Raw genomic sequence first — 19715 nt, 5'->3', positions numbered from 1 at the left:
CCCACCTGAACACCACAGGCCTCCGCCCACCTGAACACCACAGGCCTCCGCCCACCTGAACACCACAGGCCTCCGCCCACCTGAACACCACAGGCCTCCGCCCACCTGAACACCACAGGCCTCCGCCCACCTGAACACCACAGGCCTCCGCCCACCTGAACACCACAGGCCTCCGCCCACCTGAACACCACAGGCCTCCGCCCACCTGAACACCACAGGCCTCCGCCCACCTGAACACCACAGGCCTCCGCCCACCTGAACACCACAGGCCTCCGCCCACCTGAACACCACAGGCCTCCGCCCACCTGAACACCACAGGCCTCCGCCCACCTGAACACCACAGGCCTCCGCCCACCTGAACACCACAGGCCTCCGCCCACCTGAACACCACAGGCCTCCGCCCACCTGAACACCACAGGCCTCCGCCCACCTGAACACCACAGGCCTCCGCCCACCTGAACACCACAGGCCTCCGCCCACCTGAACACCACAGGCCTCCGCCCACCTGAACACCACAGGCCTCCGCCCACCTGAACACCACAGGCCTCCGCCCACCTGAACACCACAGGCCTCCGCCCACCTGAACACCACAGGCCTCCGCCCACCTGAACACCACAGGCCTCCGCCCACCTGAACACCACAGGCCTCCGCCCACCTGAACACCACAGGCCTCCGCCCACCTGAACACCACAGGCCTCCGCCCACCTGAACACCACAGGCCTCCGCCCACCTGAACACCACAGGCCTCCGCCCACCTGAACACCACAGGCCTCCGCCCACCTGAACACCACAGGCCTCCGCCCACCTGAACACCACAGGCCTCCGCCCACCTGAACACCACAGGCCTCCGCCCACCTGAACACCACAGGCCTCCGCCCACCTGAACACCACAGGCCTCCGCCCACCTGAACACCACAGGCCTCCGCCCACCTGAACACCGCGTCACCACACAAGCCTCTGCCCACCTGAACACCGCGTCACCACACAAGCCTCCGCCCACCTGAACACCGCGTCACCACACAAGCCTCCGCCCACCTGAACACCGCGTCACCACACAAGCCTCCGCCCACCTGAACACCACAGGCCTCCGCCCACCTGAACACCGCGTCACCACACAAGCCTCCGCCCACCTGAACACCGCGTCACCACACAAGCCTCCGCCCACCTGAACACCGCGTCACCACACAAGCCTCCGCCCACCTGAACACCGCGTCACCACACAGTCCTCCGCCCACCTGAACACCGCGTCACCACACAGTCCTCCGCCCACCTGAACACCGCGTCGCCACACAAGCCTCCCGCCAACTCACAGGACCCCCCCCCCTCCACCACCTCACAGGACCCCCCCCCCCTTCGCCACCTCACAGGACCCCCCCCCCCTTCGCCACCTCACAGGACCCCCCCCCCTCCGCCGCCACCTCACAGGACCCCCCCCCCCCTTCGCCGCCACCTCACAGGACCCCCCCCCCCCCTCCGCCGCCACCTCACAGGACCCCCCCCCCCTCCGTCGCCACCTCACAGGACCCCCCCCCCCTCCGTCGCCACCTCACAGGACCCCCCCCCCCCGCCACCAACACAGAAATAGAGTTAGTCTTTAACCACTTAAATGCTGCAGTAACTGCGGCATCTAAACAGAACCAAATCAGTTGACTTACCACAAAGAACATCTGGCGCTGATCCTTGTGCGGCAGCAGGAAGAGGCGGAGCACGGTGGTGTACGGGATCTTATAGTCAAAGGTTTTACCGTGCAGGTGCAGGAAGGAGGGATAGATACGGATGTCATAGCGACCGCGGGGAGTGAGGCACTGCAGCTCCCGGAATATACAGACCGCGTCCCCTGTGGCCTGGATGACGTCCGCCTTAGAGAGAATGTTCTTAGCAAAAGCCTAAAAAATGACAAAAGGGTCACATGTGAGAGCGATCGCAGCTACACTGCACTACACGACCCAGAGATCTGTACACACTGCACTACACGACCCCGAGATCCATCTACACTGCACTACACGACCCCGAGATCCATCTACACTGCACTACACGACCCCGAGATCCATCTACACTGCACTACACGACCCAGAGATCTGTATACACTGCACTACACAACCCCGAGATCTGTACACACTGCACTACACGACCCCGAGATCCGTCTACACTACACTACACGACCCCGAGATCAATCTACACTGCACTACACGACCCCGAGATCAATCTACACTGCACTACACGACCCCGAGATCCATCTACACTGCACTACACGACCCCCAGAGATCCATCTACACTACACGACCCCCAGAGATCCATCTACACTACACGACCCCGAGATCAATCTACACTGCACTACACGACCCCGAGATCCATCTACACTGCACTACACGACCCCGAGATCCATCTACACTGCACTACACAACCCCGAGATCTGTATACACTGCACTACACGACCCCGAGATCCGTCTACACTACACTACACGACCCCGAGATCTGTATACACTGCACTACACGACCCAGAGATCCATCTACACTGCACTACACAACCCCGAGATCCATCTACACTGCACTACACGACCCCGAGATCCATCTACACTGCACTACACGACCCCAAAATCCATCTACACTGCACTACACGACCCCGAGATCCATCTACACTGCACTACACGACCCCCAGATCTGTATACACTGCACTACACGACCCAGAGATCAATCTACACTGCACTACATGACCCCGAGATCCATCTACACTGCACTACACGACCCCGAGATCCATCTACACTGCACTACACAACCCAGAGATCTGTACACACTGCACTACACGACCCCGAGATCCATCTACACTGCACTACACGACCCCGAGATCCATCTACACTGCACTACACAACCCCGAGATCTGTATACACTGCACTACACGACCCAGAGATCCATCTACACTGCACTACACGCCCCCGAGATCCATCTACACTGCACTACACGACCCAGAGATCCATCTACACTACACTGCACTACCCCGAGATCCATCTACACTACACTACACGACCCCGAGATCTGTATACACTGCACTACACGACCCCGAGATCCATCTACACTGCACTACATGACCCCGAGATCCATCTACACTGCACTACACGACCCCGAGATCCATCTACACTGCACTACACGACCCCAAGATCCATCTACACTGCACTACACGACCCCGAGATCCATCTACACTGCACTACACAACCTAGAGATCTGTATACACTGCACTACACGACCCCGAGATCCATCTACACTACACTACACGACCCCGAGATCTGTATACACTGCACTACACGACCCCGAGATCCATCTACACTACACTACACGACCCCGAGATCTGTATACACTGCACTACATGACCCCGAGATCCATCTACACTGCACTACACGACCCCCAGAGATCCATCTACACTACACGACCCCGAGATCTGTATACACTGTACTACACTACACGACCCCGAGATCTGTATACACTGCACTACACGACCCAGAGATCCATCTACACTACACGACCCCGAGATCTGTATACACTGCACTACACGACCCCGAGATCCGTATACACTGCACTACACGACCCCGAGATCTGTATACACTGCACTACCCCGAGATCTGTATACATCTACACTACACGCCCCAGAGATCCATCTACACTACACTACATGACCCAGAGATCCATCTACACTGCACTACACGACCCAGAGATCCATCTACACTGCACTACACGACCCAGAGATCCATCTACACTGCACTACACGACCCAGAGATCCATCTACACTGCACTACACGACCCAGAGATCCATCTACACTGCACTACACGACCCAGAGATCCATCTACACTGCACTACACGACCGAGATCCATCTACACTGCACGACCCAGAGATCTGTATACACTGCACTACACGACCCAGAGATCCATCTACACTGCACTACACGACCCAGAGATCTGTATACACTGCACTACACGCCCCAGAGATCTGTATACATCTACACTACACGCCCCAGAGATCTGTATACATCTACACTACACGCCCCAGAGATCTGTATACATCTACACTACACTGCCCAGAGATCTGTATACATCTACACTACACGCCCCAGAGATCTGTATACATCTACACTGCACTGCCCAGAGATCTGTATACATCTACACTGCACGCCCCAGAGATCTGTATACATCTACACTACACGCCCCAGAGATCTGTATACATCTACACTGCACGCCCCAGAGATCTGTATACATCTACACTGCACTGCCCAGAGATCTGTATACATCTACACTGCACGCCCCAGAGATCTGTATACATCTACACTACACGGCCCAGAGATCTGTATACATCTACACTGCACTGCCCAGAGATCTGTATACATCTACACTACACTGCCCAGAGATCTGTATACATCTACACTACACGCCCCAGAGATCTGTATACATCTACACTACACGCCCCAGAGATCTGTATACATCTACACTACACGGCCCAGAGATCTGTATACATCTACACTGCACTGCCCAGAGATCTGTATACATCTACACTACACTGCCCAGAGATCTGTATACATCTACACTACACGCCCCAGAGATCTGTATACATCTACACTGCACTGCCCAGAGATCTGTATACATCCACACTACACTGCCCAGAGATCTGTATACATCTACACTACACTGCCCAGAGATCTGTATACATCTACACTGCACTGCCCAGAGATCTGTATACATCTACACTGCACTGCCCAGAGATCTGTATACATCTAGACTACACTGCCCAGAGATCTGTATACATCTAGACTACACGCCCCAGAGATCTGTATACATCTACACTACACGCCCCAGAGATCTGTATACATCTACACTACACGCCCCAGAGATCTGTATACATCTACACTACACGCCCCAGAGATCTGTATACATCTACACTACACGACCCAGAGATCTGTATACATCTACACTGCACGGCCCAGAGATCTGTATACATCTACACTGCACTGCCCAGAGATCTGTATACATCTAGACTACACTGCCCAGAGATCTGTATACATCTAGACTACACGCCCCAGAGATCTGTATACATCTACACTACACGCCCCAGAGATCTGTATACATCTACACTACACGCCCCAGAGATCTGTATACATCTAGACTACACGCCCCAGAGATCTGTATACATCTACACTACACGACCCAGAGATCTGTATACATCTACACTGCACGGCCCAGAGATCTGTATACATCTACACTGCACTGCCCAGAAATCTGTATACATCTACACTGCACGCCCCAGAGATCTGTATACATCTACACTACACGCCCCAGAGATCTGTATACATCTACACTGCACTGCCCAGAGATCTGTATACATCTACACTACACACCCCAGAGATCTGTATACATCTACACTGCACTGCCCAGAGATCTGTATACATCTACACTGCACTGCCCAGAGATCTGTATACATCTACACTACACGCCCCAGAGATCTGTATACATCTACACTACACTGCCCAGAGATCTGTATACATCTACACTGCACGCCCCAGAGATCTGTATACATCTACACTGCACGGCCCAGAGATCTGTATACATCTACACTACACTGCCCAGAGATCTGTATACATCTACACTACACGCCCCAGAGATCTGTATACATCTACACTGCACTGCCCAGAGATCTGTATACATCTACACTACACTGCCCAGAGATCTGTATACATCTACACTACACGCCCCAGAGATCTGTATACATCTACACTACACTGCCCAGAGATCTGTATACATCTACACTACACTGCCCAGAGATCTGTATACATCTACACTACACTGCCCAGAGATCTGTATACATCTACACTACACGCCCCAGAGATCTGTATACATCTACACTACACGCCCCAGAGATCTGTATACATCTACACTACACTGCCCAGAGATCTGTATACATCTACACTACACGCCCCAGAGATCTGTATACATCTACACTGCACTGCCCGGAAATCTGTATACATCTACACTACACGCCCCAGAGATCTGTATACATCTCCACTACACTGCCCAGAGATCTGTATACATCTACACTACACTGCCCAGAGATCTGTATACATCTACACTACACGCCCCAGAGATCTGTATACATCTACACTACACGCCCCAGAGATCTGTATACATCTACACTGCAGTGCCCAGAGATCTGTATACATCTACACTGCACGCCCCAGAGATCTGTATACATCTACACTGCACTGCCCAGAGATCTGTATACATCTACACTACACGCCCCAGAGATCTGTATACATCTACACTGCACTGCCCAGAGATCTGTATACATCTACACTACAAGCCCCAGAGATCTGTATACATCTACACTACACGCCCCAGAGATCTGTATACATCTACACTACACTGCCCAGAGATCTGTATACATCTACACTGCACGCCCCAGAGATCTGTATACATCTACACTACACTGCCCAGAGATCTGTATACATCTACACTACACGCCCCAGAGATCTGTATACATCTACACTGCACTGCCCAGAGATCTGTATACATCTACACTGCACGCCCCAGAGATCTGTATACATCTACACTACACTGCCCAGAGATCTGTATACATCTACACTACACGGCCCAGAGATCTGTATACATCTACACTACACGCCCCAGAGATCTGTATACATCTACACTACACGCCCCAGAGATCTGTATACATCTACACTACACGCCCCAGAGATCTGTATACATCTACACTACACTACACGGCCCAGAGATCTGTATACATCTACACTACACGGCCCAGAGATCTGTATACATCTACACTGCACGCCCCAGAGATCTGTATACATCTACACTGCACTGCCCAGAGATCTGTACACATCTACACTACACGCCCCAGAGATCTGTATACATCTACACTGCACTGCCCAGAGATCTGTATACATCTACACTGCACGCCCCAGAGATCTGTATACATCTACACTGCACGCCCCAGAGATCTGTATACATCTACACTGCAGTGCCCAGAGATCTGTATACATCTACACTACACTGCCCAGAGATCTGTATACATCTACACTACACGCCCCAGAGATCTGTATACATCTACACTGCACGGCCCAGAGATCTGTATACATCTACACTACACGCCCCAGAGATCTGTATACATCTACACTACACGCCCCAGAGATCTGTATACATCTACACTACACGCCCCAGAGATCTGTATACATCCACACTACACGCCCCAGAGATCTGTATACATCTACACTGCACTGCCCAGAAATCTGTATACATCTACACTGCACGCCCCAGAGATCTGTATACATCTACACTGCACGCCCCAGAGATCTGTATACATCTACACTGCACTGCCCAGAGATCTGTATACATCTCCACTACACTGCCCAGAGATCTGTATACATCTACACTACACGCCCCAGAGATCTGTATACATCTACACTGCACTGCCCAGAGATCTGTATACATCTACACTACACTGCCCAGAGATCTGTATACATCTACACTACACGCCCCAGAGATCTGTATACATCTACACTGCACTGCCCAGAGATCTGTATACATCTACACTACACGCCCCAGAGATCTGTATACATCTACACTACACTGCCCAGAGATCTGTATACATCTACACTACACGGCCCAGAGATCTGTATACATCTACACTACACTGCCCAGAGATCTGTATACATCTACACTACACGGCCCAGAGATCTGTATACATCTACACTGCACTGCCCAGAGATCTGTATACATCTACACTACACTGCCCCAGAGATCTGTATACATCTACACTGCACGCCCCAGAGATCTGTATACATCTACACTGCACGCCCCAGAGATCTGTATACATCTACACTACACTGCCCAGAGATCTGTATACATCTACACTACACGCCCCAGAGATCTGTATACATCTACACTACACTGCCCAGAGATCTGTATACATCTACACTGCACGCCCCAGAGATCTGTATACATCTACACTGCACGCCCCAGAGATCTGTATACATCTACACTGCACTGCCCAGAGATCTGTATACATCTAGACTACACGACCCAGAGATCTGTATACATCTCCACTACACTGCCCAGAGATCTGTATACATCTACACTACACGCCCCAGAGATCTGTATACATCTACACTGCAGTGCCCAGAGATCTGTATACATCTACACTGCACTGCCCAGAGATCTGTATACATCCACACTGCACTGCCCAGAGATCTGTATACATCTACACTGCACGGCCCAGAGATCTGTATACATCTACACTGCACGGCCCAGAGATCTGTATACATCTACACTGCACTGCCCAGAGATCTGTATACATCTACACTGCACTGCCCAGAGATCTGTATACATCTACACTGCACTGCCCAGAGATCTGTATACATCTACACTACACGCCCCAGAGATCTGTATACATCTACACTACACTGCCCAGATATCTGTATACATCTACACTGCACTGCCCAGAGATCTGTATACATCCACACTGCACTGCCCAGAGATCTGTATACATCTACACTGCACTGCCCAGAGATCTGTATACATCTACACTGCACTGCCCAGAGATCTGTATACATCTACACTACACGCCCCAGAGATCTGTATACATCTACACTACACTGCCCAGATATCTGTATACATCTACACTGCACGCCCCAGAGATCTGTATACATCTACACTACACTGCCCAGAGATCTGTATACATCTACACTACACGGCCCAGAGATCTGTATACATCTACACTACACGCCCCAGAGATCTGTATACATCTACACTACACTGCCCAGAGATCTGTATACATCTACACTGCAGTGCCCAGAGATCTGTATACATCTACACTACACGGCCCAGAGATCTGTATACATCTACACTACACTGCCCAGAGATCTGTATACATCTACACTACACGCCCCAGAGATCTGTATACATCTACACTGCACTGCCCAGAGATCTGTATACATCTACACTACACGCCCCAGAGATCTGTATACATCTACACAAGATCCCACCTACTCGCAGGAGATCCGTATACAGCCACATGGGGCAGGACACAGGATTGGACGGGTTGTGATATCAGGAAAGTAACACATTGGACACATTTCTGCACTGACCCCTCATAGCTGTGACCCCCCCCTCCCCCTTCATGTCTAGACGTCCCCTCTAAGTACAACCACCTCAAAAATATTTAGGACCCTCCCCCTTACCTCTACAGGGTCCCCGCCGTCCTCTTGTGTGGGGGGGACATAGAAGCGAATCTCCATGAGAGAAACCTCTGAATCATCGTTCTGGTGGAACTCCAGGGTCACCTCGTTCTTGCCGGTCGTGCACTGAGAGACGTTACTGAGCGGGAGCTCGAACACCGGCTGCTCCCCGATATCGAACGAGAGGAGCTGCCCTGTAAGAGACACAGCGGGGGCTTATATCTTACTCCAGTGGTCCGTCCTCATATACATCAAACCACTATGGGTGTCCGCACCAGTGCTGGGGTCTACACCTCACAGCCCACTATGGGGGTCCGCACCAGTGCTGGGGTCTACACCTCACAGACCGCTATGGGGGTCCGCACCAGTGCTGGGGTCTACACCTCACAGACCACTATGGGGGTCCGCACCAGTGCTGGGGTCTACACCTCACAGCCCACTATGGGGGTCCGCACCAGTGCTGGGGTCTACACCTCACAGACCACTATGGGGGTCCGCACCAGTGCTGGGGTCTACACCTCACAGACCGCTATGGGGGTCCGCACCAGTGCTGGGGTCTACACCTCACAGACCACTATGGGGGTCCGCACCAGTGCTGGGGTCTACACCTCACAGACCGCTATGGGGGTCCGCACCAGTGCTGGGGTCTACACCTCACAGACCGCTATGGGGGTCCGCACCAGTGCTGGGGTCTACACCTCACAGACCGCTATGGGGGTCCGCACCAGTGCTGGGGTCTACACATCCAAGACCCCTATGGGGGTCCGCACCAGTGCTGGGGTCTACACATCCAAGACCCCTATGGGGGTCCGCACCAGTGCTGGGGTCTACACATCCAAGACCCCTATGGGGGTCCGCACCAGTGCTGGGGTCTACACATCCAAGACCCCTATGGGGGTCCGCACCAGTGCTGGGGTCTACACATCCAAGACCACTATGGGGGTCCGCACCAGTGCTGGGGTCTACACATCCAAGACCACTATGGGGGTCCGCACCAGTGCTGGGGTCTACACCTCACAGACCGCTATGGGGGTCCGCACCAGTGCTGGGGTCTACACATCCAAGACCCCTATGGGGGTCCGCACCAGTGCTGGGGTCTACACATCCAAGACCACTATGGGGGTCCGCACCAGTGCTGGGGTTTACACCTCACAGACCACTATGGGGGTCTGCACCAGTGCTGGGGTTTACACCTCACAGACCGCTATGGGGGTCCGCACCAGTGCTGGGGTCTACACCTCACAGACCGCTATGGGGGTCCGCACCAGTGCTGGGGTCTACACCTCACAGACCGCTATGGGGGTCCGCACCAGTGCTGGGGTCTACACATCCAAGACCCCTATGGGGGTCCGCACCAGTGCTGGGGTCTACACATCCAAGACCACTATGTGGGTCCGCACCAGTGCTGGGGTTTACACCTCACAGACCACTATGGGGGTCTGCACCAGTGCTGGGGTTTACACCTCACAGACCACTATGGGGGGTCTGCACCTCATAGACAGGTCATATACATCACAGAACAGTACCGGGGGTCCGCACACCATTAGGCATCAGAAGAGGTGCCCCTGGACATACTCACCCCCGAACCTGGCGTTGCCCCAGTTCCAGCCCTTCACACACATGTCCTTCTCCACCAGATCCACGTGGAAATGCGTCTTGAAGAAGTCAGAAATCTTCTCGAATTCCTGTGGAGAGAGGAACATGTTTAGGGAGGTCCCCGGTGTTATATGTCAGAGCCCCCCGTAGTGCCGGCTCCATACAACTTACTGACCTCCCATAACGTTACCTACTGACAGGCTTTATAGTGACAGCAGGAGACATTTGGATGGTGGTCTACATAATGGTCACATTTCTGGGGGTACACCGAGTGTGATTACAGGCAGAGAACACCGCACACTCACCGTCTCCCTGAAACCGTCATATTTATACACAAGACCTCCACTTGTCAGAAGTTTGATGCCGTATCCAAGGGCCACACGGCGCCACACGCCCTCCGACACATCAGTGGACGCGATGTTCTCCACCTTCCCCGTCTTACTGTTCTTGTACATCAGCCCGGCCTTGGATAAGCGGAGGCGGCCATCGTTCTGTGAGGAGAAGAGGAGCAACGTCAACAACAACAAGACGACGACCGGAAGAGGGAGCAACGTCAACAACAAAAACAAGACGACGACCGGAAGAGGGAGCAACGTCAACAACAAAAACAACAAGACGACGACCGGAAGAGGGAGCAACGTCAACAACAAGACGACGACCGGAAGAGGGAGCAACGTCAACAACAAAAACAACAAGACGACGACCGGAAGAGGGAGCAACGTCAACAACAAAAACAACAAGACGACGACCGGAAGAGGGAGCAACGTCAACAACAAAGACGACGACCGGAAGAGGGAGCAACGTCAACAACAAAAACAACAAGACGACGACCGGAAGAGGGAGCAACGTCAACAACAAAAACAACAAGACGACGACCGGAAGAGGGAGCAACGTCAACAACAAAAACAACAAGACGACGACCGGAAGAGGGAGCAACGTCAACAACAAAAACAACAAGAGGACGACCGGAAGAGGGAGCAACGTCAACAACAAAAACAACAAGAGGACGACCGGAAGAGGGAGCAATGTCAACAACAACAACAACAACAACAAGAGGACGACCGGAAGAGGGAGCAACGTCAACAACAACAACAAGAGGACGACCGGAAGAGGGAGCAACGTCAACAACAACAACAAGAGGACGACCGGAAGAGGGAGCAACGTCAACAACACCAAGAGGACGACCGGAAGAGGGAGCAACGTCAACAACAAAAACAACAAGACGACGACCGGAAGAGGGAGCAACGTCAACAACAACAAGAAGACGACCGGAAGAGGGAGCAACGTCAACAACAACAAGAAGAAGACCGGAAGAGGGAGCAACGTCAACAACAACAAGAAGACGACCGGAAGAGGGAGCAACGTCAACAACAAAAACAACAAGAAGAAGACCGGAAGAGGGAGCAACGTCAACAACAACAAGAAGAAGAAGACCGGAAGAGGGAGCAACGTCAACAACAACAAGAAGAAGAAGACCGGAAGAGGGAGCAACGTCAACAACAACAAGAAGAAGAAGACCGGAAGAGGGAGCAACGTCAACAACAACAAGAAGAAGAAGACCGGAAGAGGGAGCAACGTCAACAACAACAAGAAGAAGAAGACCGGAAGAGGGAGCAACGTCAACAACAACAAGAAGAAGAAGACCGGAAGAGGGAGCAACGTCAACAACAACAAGAAGAAGACCGGAAGAGGGAGCAACGTCAACAACAACAAGACGACGACCAGAAGAGGGAGCAACGTCAACAACAACAAGACTACGACCGGAAGAGGGAGCAACGTCAACAACAACAAGAAGAAGACCGGAAGAGGGAGCAACGTCAACAACAACAAGAAGAAGAAGACCGGAAGAGGGAGCAACGTCAACAACAACAAGACTACGACCGGAAGAGGGAGCAACGTCAACAACAACAAGAAGAAGAAGACCGGAAGAGGGAGCAACGTCAACAACAACAAGAAGAAGAAGACCGGAAGAGGGAGCAACGTCAACAACAACAAGAAGACCGGAAGAGGGAGCAACGTCAACAACAACAACAAGAAGACCGGAAGAGGGAGCAACGTCAACAACAACAACAAGAAGACCGGAAGAGGGAGCAACGTCAACAACAACAAGAAGAAGACCGGAAGAGGGAGCAACGTCAACAACAACAAGAAGAAGACCGGAAGAGGGAGCAACGTCAACAACAACAAGAAGAAGACCGGAAGAGGGAGCAACGTCAACAACAACAACAAGAAGACCGGAAGAGGGAGCAACGTCAACAACAACAAGAAGAAGACCGGAAGAGGGAGCAACGTCAACAACAAGAAGAAGAAGACCGGAAGAGGGAGCAACGTCAACAACAACAAGAAGAAGAAGACCGGAAGAGGGAGCAACGTCAACAACAACAAGAAGAAGAAGACCGGAAGAGGGAGCAACGTCAACAACAACAAGAAGAAGAAGACCGGAAGAGGGAGCAACGTCAACAACAACAAGAAGAAGACCGGAAGAGGGAGCAACGTCAACAACAACAAGAAGAAGACCGGAAGAGGGAGCAACGTCAACAACAACAACAAGAAGACCGGAAGAGGGAGCAACGTCAACAACAACAAGAAGAAGACCGGAAGAGGGAGCAACGTCAACAACAACAAGAAGAAGACCGGAAGAGGGAGCAACGTCAACAACAACAAGAAGAAGACCGGAAGAGGGAGCAACAACAAGTAGAAGACAGGAAGAGGCCCAAAGGGGCCATCATAATCACCACTGACCCCAGGGCCCATCATCAACACCACCACCTCCTCCACCACTGACTCCGGGGCCCATCATCACTACCTCCACCACTGACTCAGGCGCCCATCATCATCATCACTGACTCCGGGGCCATCATGATCACCAATGACCCCCTCTATCATGACCAACCCCCTCATAATCATCATCACCCCCTGCCCCCCCCCAATGATCATCATCACCCCCCCCATTATTATCATCACCCCCCCCCATTATTATCATCACCCCCCCCATGATCATCACCACCCCCCCATTATTATCACTCCCCCCCCCATTATCACCCCCCTATGATCATCACCACCCCCCCCCCCCCCCATTATTATCACCCCCCTATGATCATTATCACCCCCTGCCCCCCTCAGGCCTAATCATCACCATCACCCCTGACTTAATGATCATCCCCTTGGGCTCCCTACCACACACATCACCCATGCTGGGCCGTGTAGTACCACAAGCCCCCTGGAGGCCGGTACCGCACCTGTACTTAGCCCCCGATCACACAGACGCGTCTTCTCTTACCCACGAACCCTTCACCTCCTGGTAAATGTCATTAAACTCCAGTGTATCGGCCATTGTGTCACGTGTCAGGCGGTACCTCAGCTTCTGCACTTCCCGCCACAGCACACTCGGCCGCCGGAAGTTACTATGAGGCGCTACCTGGTAAACTCGCGGCCTCCGTCACTCTATCTAGTGTCGTCACTTCCGGCAGCGGCCGCCATATTATGGTTGGTGCAATTATGTGTGCGGCTCCGGAAGCTTCCACAATGCGCATGCGCCATACTGTTATTCTATTTAACCCGTTGATGGCCTGTCCGTGATGTTGAGAACATTCTGTAGAAATTGTTTAGTTTATTATTGTGTAAAATAATATCCGTGACGTCACGTACATCATCCAGCCAATCACTGACCTGAGGCCTGAAATCACTGATTGGCTGCAGCGGTCATGTGACTGTGGATGTGACGTCATCACTGGGGATCTGAAGAGGATTTCTCATTTATACATTTTCTGGTGTTTTCTTACTATCCGGGAGGAAACCATATGACCTTAATACTGCCCACCCACCCCCCCCCCCCCCCCCCCCCCCACCATATAATATCTCCATATAATATCTCCATATAATATCTCCATATAATATCTCCATATAATACCACCATGTAATATCTCCATATAATATCTCCATATAATACCACCATGTAATATCTCCATATAATATCTCTATATAATACCATCATGTAATATCTCCATATAATATCTCCATATAATACCATCATGTAATATCTCCATAGTAATATCTCCATATAATACCATCATGTAATATCTCCATATAATATCTCCATATAATACCATCATGTAATATCTCCATATAATATCTCCATATAATATCTCCATATAATACCATCATGTAATATCTCCATATAATATCTCCATATAATATCTCCATATAATATCTCCATATAATATCTCCATATAATATCTCCATATAATACCATCATGTAATATCTCCATATAATATCTCCATATAATATCTCCATATAATACCATCATGTAATATCTCCATATAATATCTCCATATAATATCTCCATATAATACCATCATGTAATATCTCCATATAATATCTCCATATAATATCTCCATATAATACCATCATGTAATAATCTCCATATAATACCTCCATGTAATATCTCCATATAATACCACCATGTAATATCTCCATATAATACCATCATGTAATATCTCCATATAATACCACCATATAATATCTCCATAAAATACAATACCGCCATGTAATATCTCCATATAATATCTCCATATAATACAATACCGCCATATAATATCTCCATATAATATCTCCATATAATACAATACCGCCATGTAATATCTCCATATAATATCTCCATATAATACCACCATATAATATCTCCATATAATACCATCATGTAATATCTCTATATAATACCACCATATAATATCTCCATATAATATCTCCATATAATATCTCCATATAATATCTCCATATAATACAATACCGCCATATAATATCTCCATATAATATCTCCATATAATACAATACCGCCATGTAATATCTCCATATAATATCTCCATGTAATATCTCCATATAATATCTCCATATACTATCTCCATATAATACCACCATATAATATCTCCATGTAATATCTCCATATAATACCACCACATAATATCTCCATATAATACCACCATGTAATATCTCTATATAATACCACCATATAATATCTCCATATAATACCACCATGTAATATCTCCATATAATACCACCATGTAATATCTCCATATAATACCACCATGTAATATCTCCATATAATATCACCATGTAATATCTCCGTGCAATACCACCATGTAATATCTCCATATAATACAATACCGCCATGTAATATCTCCATATAATACCACCATGTAATATCTCAATATAATACCACCATATAATATCTCCATATAATACCACCATGTAATATCTCCATATAATACCACCATGTAATATCTCCGTACAATACCACCATGTAATATCTCCATATAATACAATACCGCCATGTAATATCTCCATATAATACCACCATGTAATATCTCCATATAATACCCCCATGTAATATCTCCATATAATACCACCATATAATATCTCCATATAATACCATCATGTAATATCTTCATATAATACCATCATATAATATCTCCATATAATACCACCATGTAATATCTCCATATAATACCACCATGTAATATCTCCATATAATATCTCCATACAATACCACCATGTAATATATCCATACAATACCACCATGTAATATCTCCATATAATACCACCATGTAATATCTCCATATAATACCACCATATAATATCTCCATATAATACCATCATGTAATATCTTCATATAATACCATCATATAATACCACCATATAATATCTCCATATAATACCACCATGTAATATCTCCATATAATATCTCCATACAATACCACCATGTAATATCGCCATATAATACAATACCGCCATGTAATATATCCATACCATACTGCCATATAATATCTCCATATAATACCACCATGTAATATCGCCATATAATACAATACCGCCATGTAATATCTCCATACAATACTGCCATGTAATATATCCATATAATACCACCATGTAATATCTCCATATAACACAATACCGCCATGTAATATCTCCATATAATACCACCATGTAATACCATCATGTAATATCTCCATATAATACCACCATGTAATATCTCCATATAATACCACCATGTAATATCTCTATATAATACCATCATATAATATCACCATATAATATCTCCATATAATATCTCTATATAATACCACCATGTAATATATCCATATAATACCACCATATAATATCACCATATAATATCTCCATATAATATCTCTATATAATACCATCATATAATATCTCCATATAATACCACCATGTAATATCTCCATATAATACCACCATGTAATATCTCCATATAATACCATCATGTAATACCACCATGTAATATCTCCATATAATACCACCATGTAATATCTCTATATAATACCATCATATAATATCACCATATAATATCTCCATATAATATCTCTATATAATACCACCATGTAATATATCCATATAATACCATCATGTAATATCTCCATATAATACCATCATGTAATATCTCTATATATTACCATCATGTAATATCTCTATACAATACCACCATGTAATATATCCATATAATACCACCTTGTAATATATCCATATAATATCTCCATATAATATCTCTATATAATACCACCATATAATATCTCCATATAATACCACCATGTAATATCACCATATAATATCTCCATATAATATCTCCATATAATACCACCATGTAATATCTCCATATAATATCTCCATATAATATCTCCATATAATACCACCATATAACATCTCCATATAATATCTCCATATAATACCATCATATAATATCTCCATATAATACCATCATATAATATCTCCATATAATACCATCATGTAATATCTCCATATAATACCATCATGTAATATCTCCATATAATACCATCATGTAATATCTCCATATAATACCACCATATAATATCTCCATATAATACCACCATATAATATCTCCATATAATACCATCATGTAATATCTCCATATAATACCACCATGTAATATCGCCATATAATACCACCATGTAATATCTCCATATAATACCACCATGTAATATCGCCATATAATACCACCATGTAATATCGCCATATAATACCACCATGTAATATCTCCATATAATACCACCATGTAATATCGCCATATAATACCACCATGTAATATCTCCATATAATACCACCATATAATATCTCCATGTAATACCATCATGTAAAATCTCCACACAATACCATCATGTAATATCTCCATATAATACCACCATATAATATCTCCATATAATACCACCATGTAATATCTCAATACAATACCACCATGTAATATCTCCATATAATACCACCATATAATATCTCCATATAATACCACCATGTAATATCTCAATACAATACCACCATATAATATCTCCATATAATACCACCATATAATATCTCCATATAATACCACCATGTAATATCTCCATATAATACCACCATATAATATCTCCATGTAATACCACCATGTAATATCTCCATATAATACCACCATATAATATCTCCATGCAATACCACCATGTAATATCTCCATATAATACCACCATGTAATATCTCCATATAATACCACCATATAATATCTCCATATAATACCACCATGTAATATCTCCATACAATACCACCATGTAATATCTCCATATAATACTACCATATAATATCTCCATGTAATACCACCATATAATATCTCCATGTAATACCATCATGTAATATTTCCATATAATACCACCATATAATATCTCCATATAATACCACCATATAATATCTCCATGTAATACCACCATATAATATCTCTATACAATACCACCATGTAATATCTCCATATAATACCACCATGTAATATCTCCATATAATACCGCCATATAATATCTCCATGTAATACCATCATGTAATATCTCCATATAATACCACCATATAATATCTCCATATAATACCACCATATAATATCTCCATATAATACCATCATGTAACATCTCTATACAATACCACCATGTAATATCTCCATATAATACCATTGTGTAATATCTCCATATAATACCATCATGCAATATCTCCATATAATGCCACCATATAATATCTCCATATAATAGCATCATGTAATATCTCCATAAAATATCTCCATTTAATCTCTCCAAATAATACCACCATGTAACATCTCTATACAATACCACTATGTAATATCTCCATATAATACCACCATATCAAATCTCCATATAATACCACCATGTCATATGTCCATACAATACCACCATGTAATATCTCTATAGAATACCACCATGAAACATCTCTATACAATACCGCCATGTAATATCTCCATACAATACCACCATGTAATATCTCTATACAATACCACTATGTAATATCTCCATATAATACCACCATATAATATCTCCATACAATACCGCCATGTAATATATCCATACAATACTACCATGTAATATCTCCAGATAATACCGCCATGTAATATCTCCATGTAATACCACCATGTAATATCTCCATGTAATACCATCATGTAATATCTCCATATAATACCATCATGTAATATCTCCATATAATACCATCATGTAATATATCCATACAATACCGCCATGTAATATCTCTATACAATACCACCATGTAATATCTCCATATAACATAATACCACCATGTAATATCTCCATATAATACCATCATGTAATATCTCTGTACAATACCACTATGTAATATCTCCATATAATACCACCATATAATATCTCCATACAATACCGCCATGTAATATATCCATACAATACCACCATGTAATATCTCCATATAATACCGCCATGTAATATCTCCATGTAATACCACCATGTAATATCTCCATGTAATACCATCATGTAATATCTCCATATAATACCATCATGTAATATCTCCATATAATACCATCATGTAA

General features: G+C 46.5%; 1 protein-coding gene across 2 annotated transcripts in view; it reads right to left on the bottom strand.

Moving 5' to 3' along the window:
- The window catches only part of SSRP1 (structure specific recognition protein 1), a 30945-nt gene extending 16687 nt beyond the window's left edge, over nucleotides 1-14258 (bottom strand). The window contains exons 1-5 of one of the 2 annotated variants that reach the window (XM_056553445.1): nucleotides 14105-14258; nucleotides 11130-11315; nucleotides 10808-10913; nucleotides 9232-9422; nucleotides 1656-1886 (exon numbers count right to left, since the gene is read on the bottom strand). In XM_056553445.1, the coding sequence (XP_056409420.1) occupies nucleotides 1656-1886; nucleotides 9232-9422; nucleotides 10808-10913; nucleotides 11130-11315; nucleotides 14105-14158 (768 nt within the window). In that variant the 5' untranslated portion in view covers nucleotides 14159-14258. Of the gene's footprint in view, nucleotides 1-1655; nucleotides 1887-9231; nucleotides 9423-10807; nucleotides 10914-11129; nucleotides 11316-14063 lie in introns of both variants that reach the window. The other variant, XM_056553446.1, reaches the window with a different exon arrangement.
- Between the last annotated feature and the right edge of the window lie 5457 nt (nucleotides 14259-19715).

Source organism: Hyla sarda, unplaced genomic scaffold (genome assembly GCF_029499605.1).
Source record: "Hyla sarda isolate aHylSar1 unplaced genomic scaffold, aHylSar1.hap1 scaffold_306, whole genome shotgun sequence".
NCBI classification, from domain to species: Eukaryota; Metazoa; Chordata; class Amphibia; order Anura; family Hylidae; genus Hyla; species Hyla sarda.
This window is presented reverse-complemented; position numbering and strand designations above follow the sequence as displayed.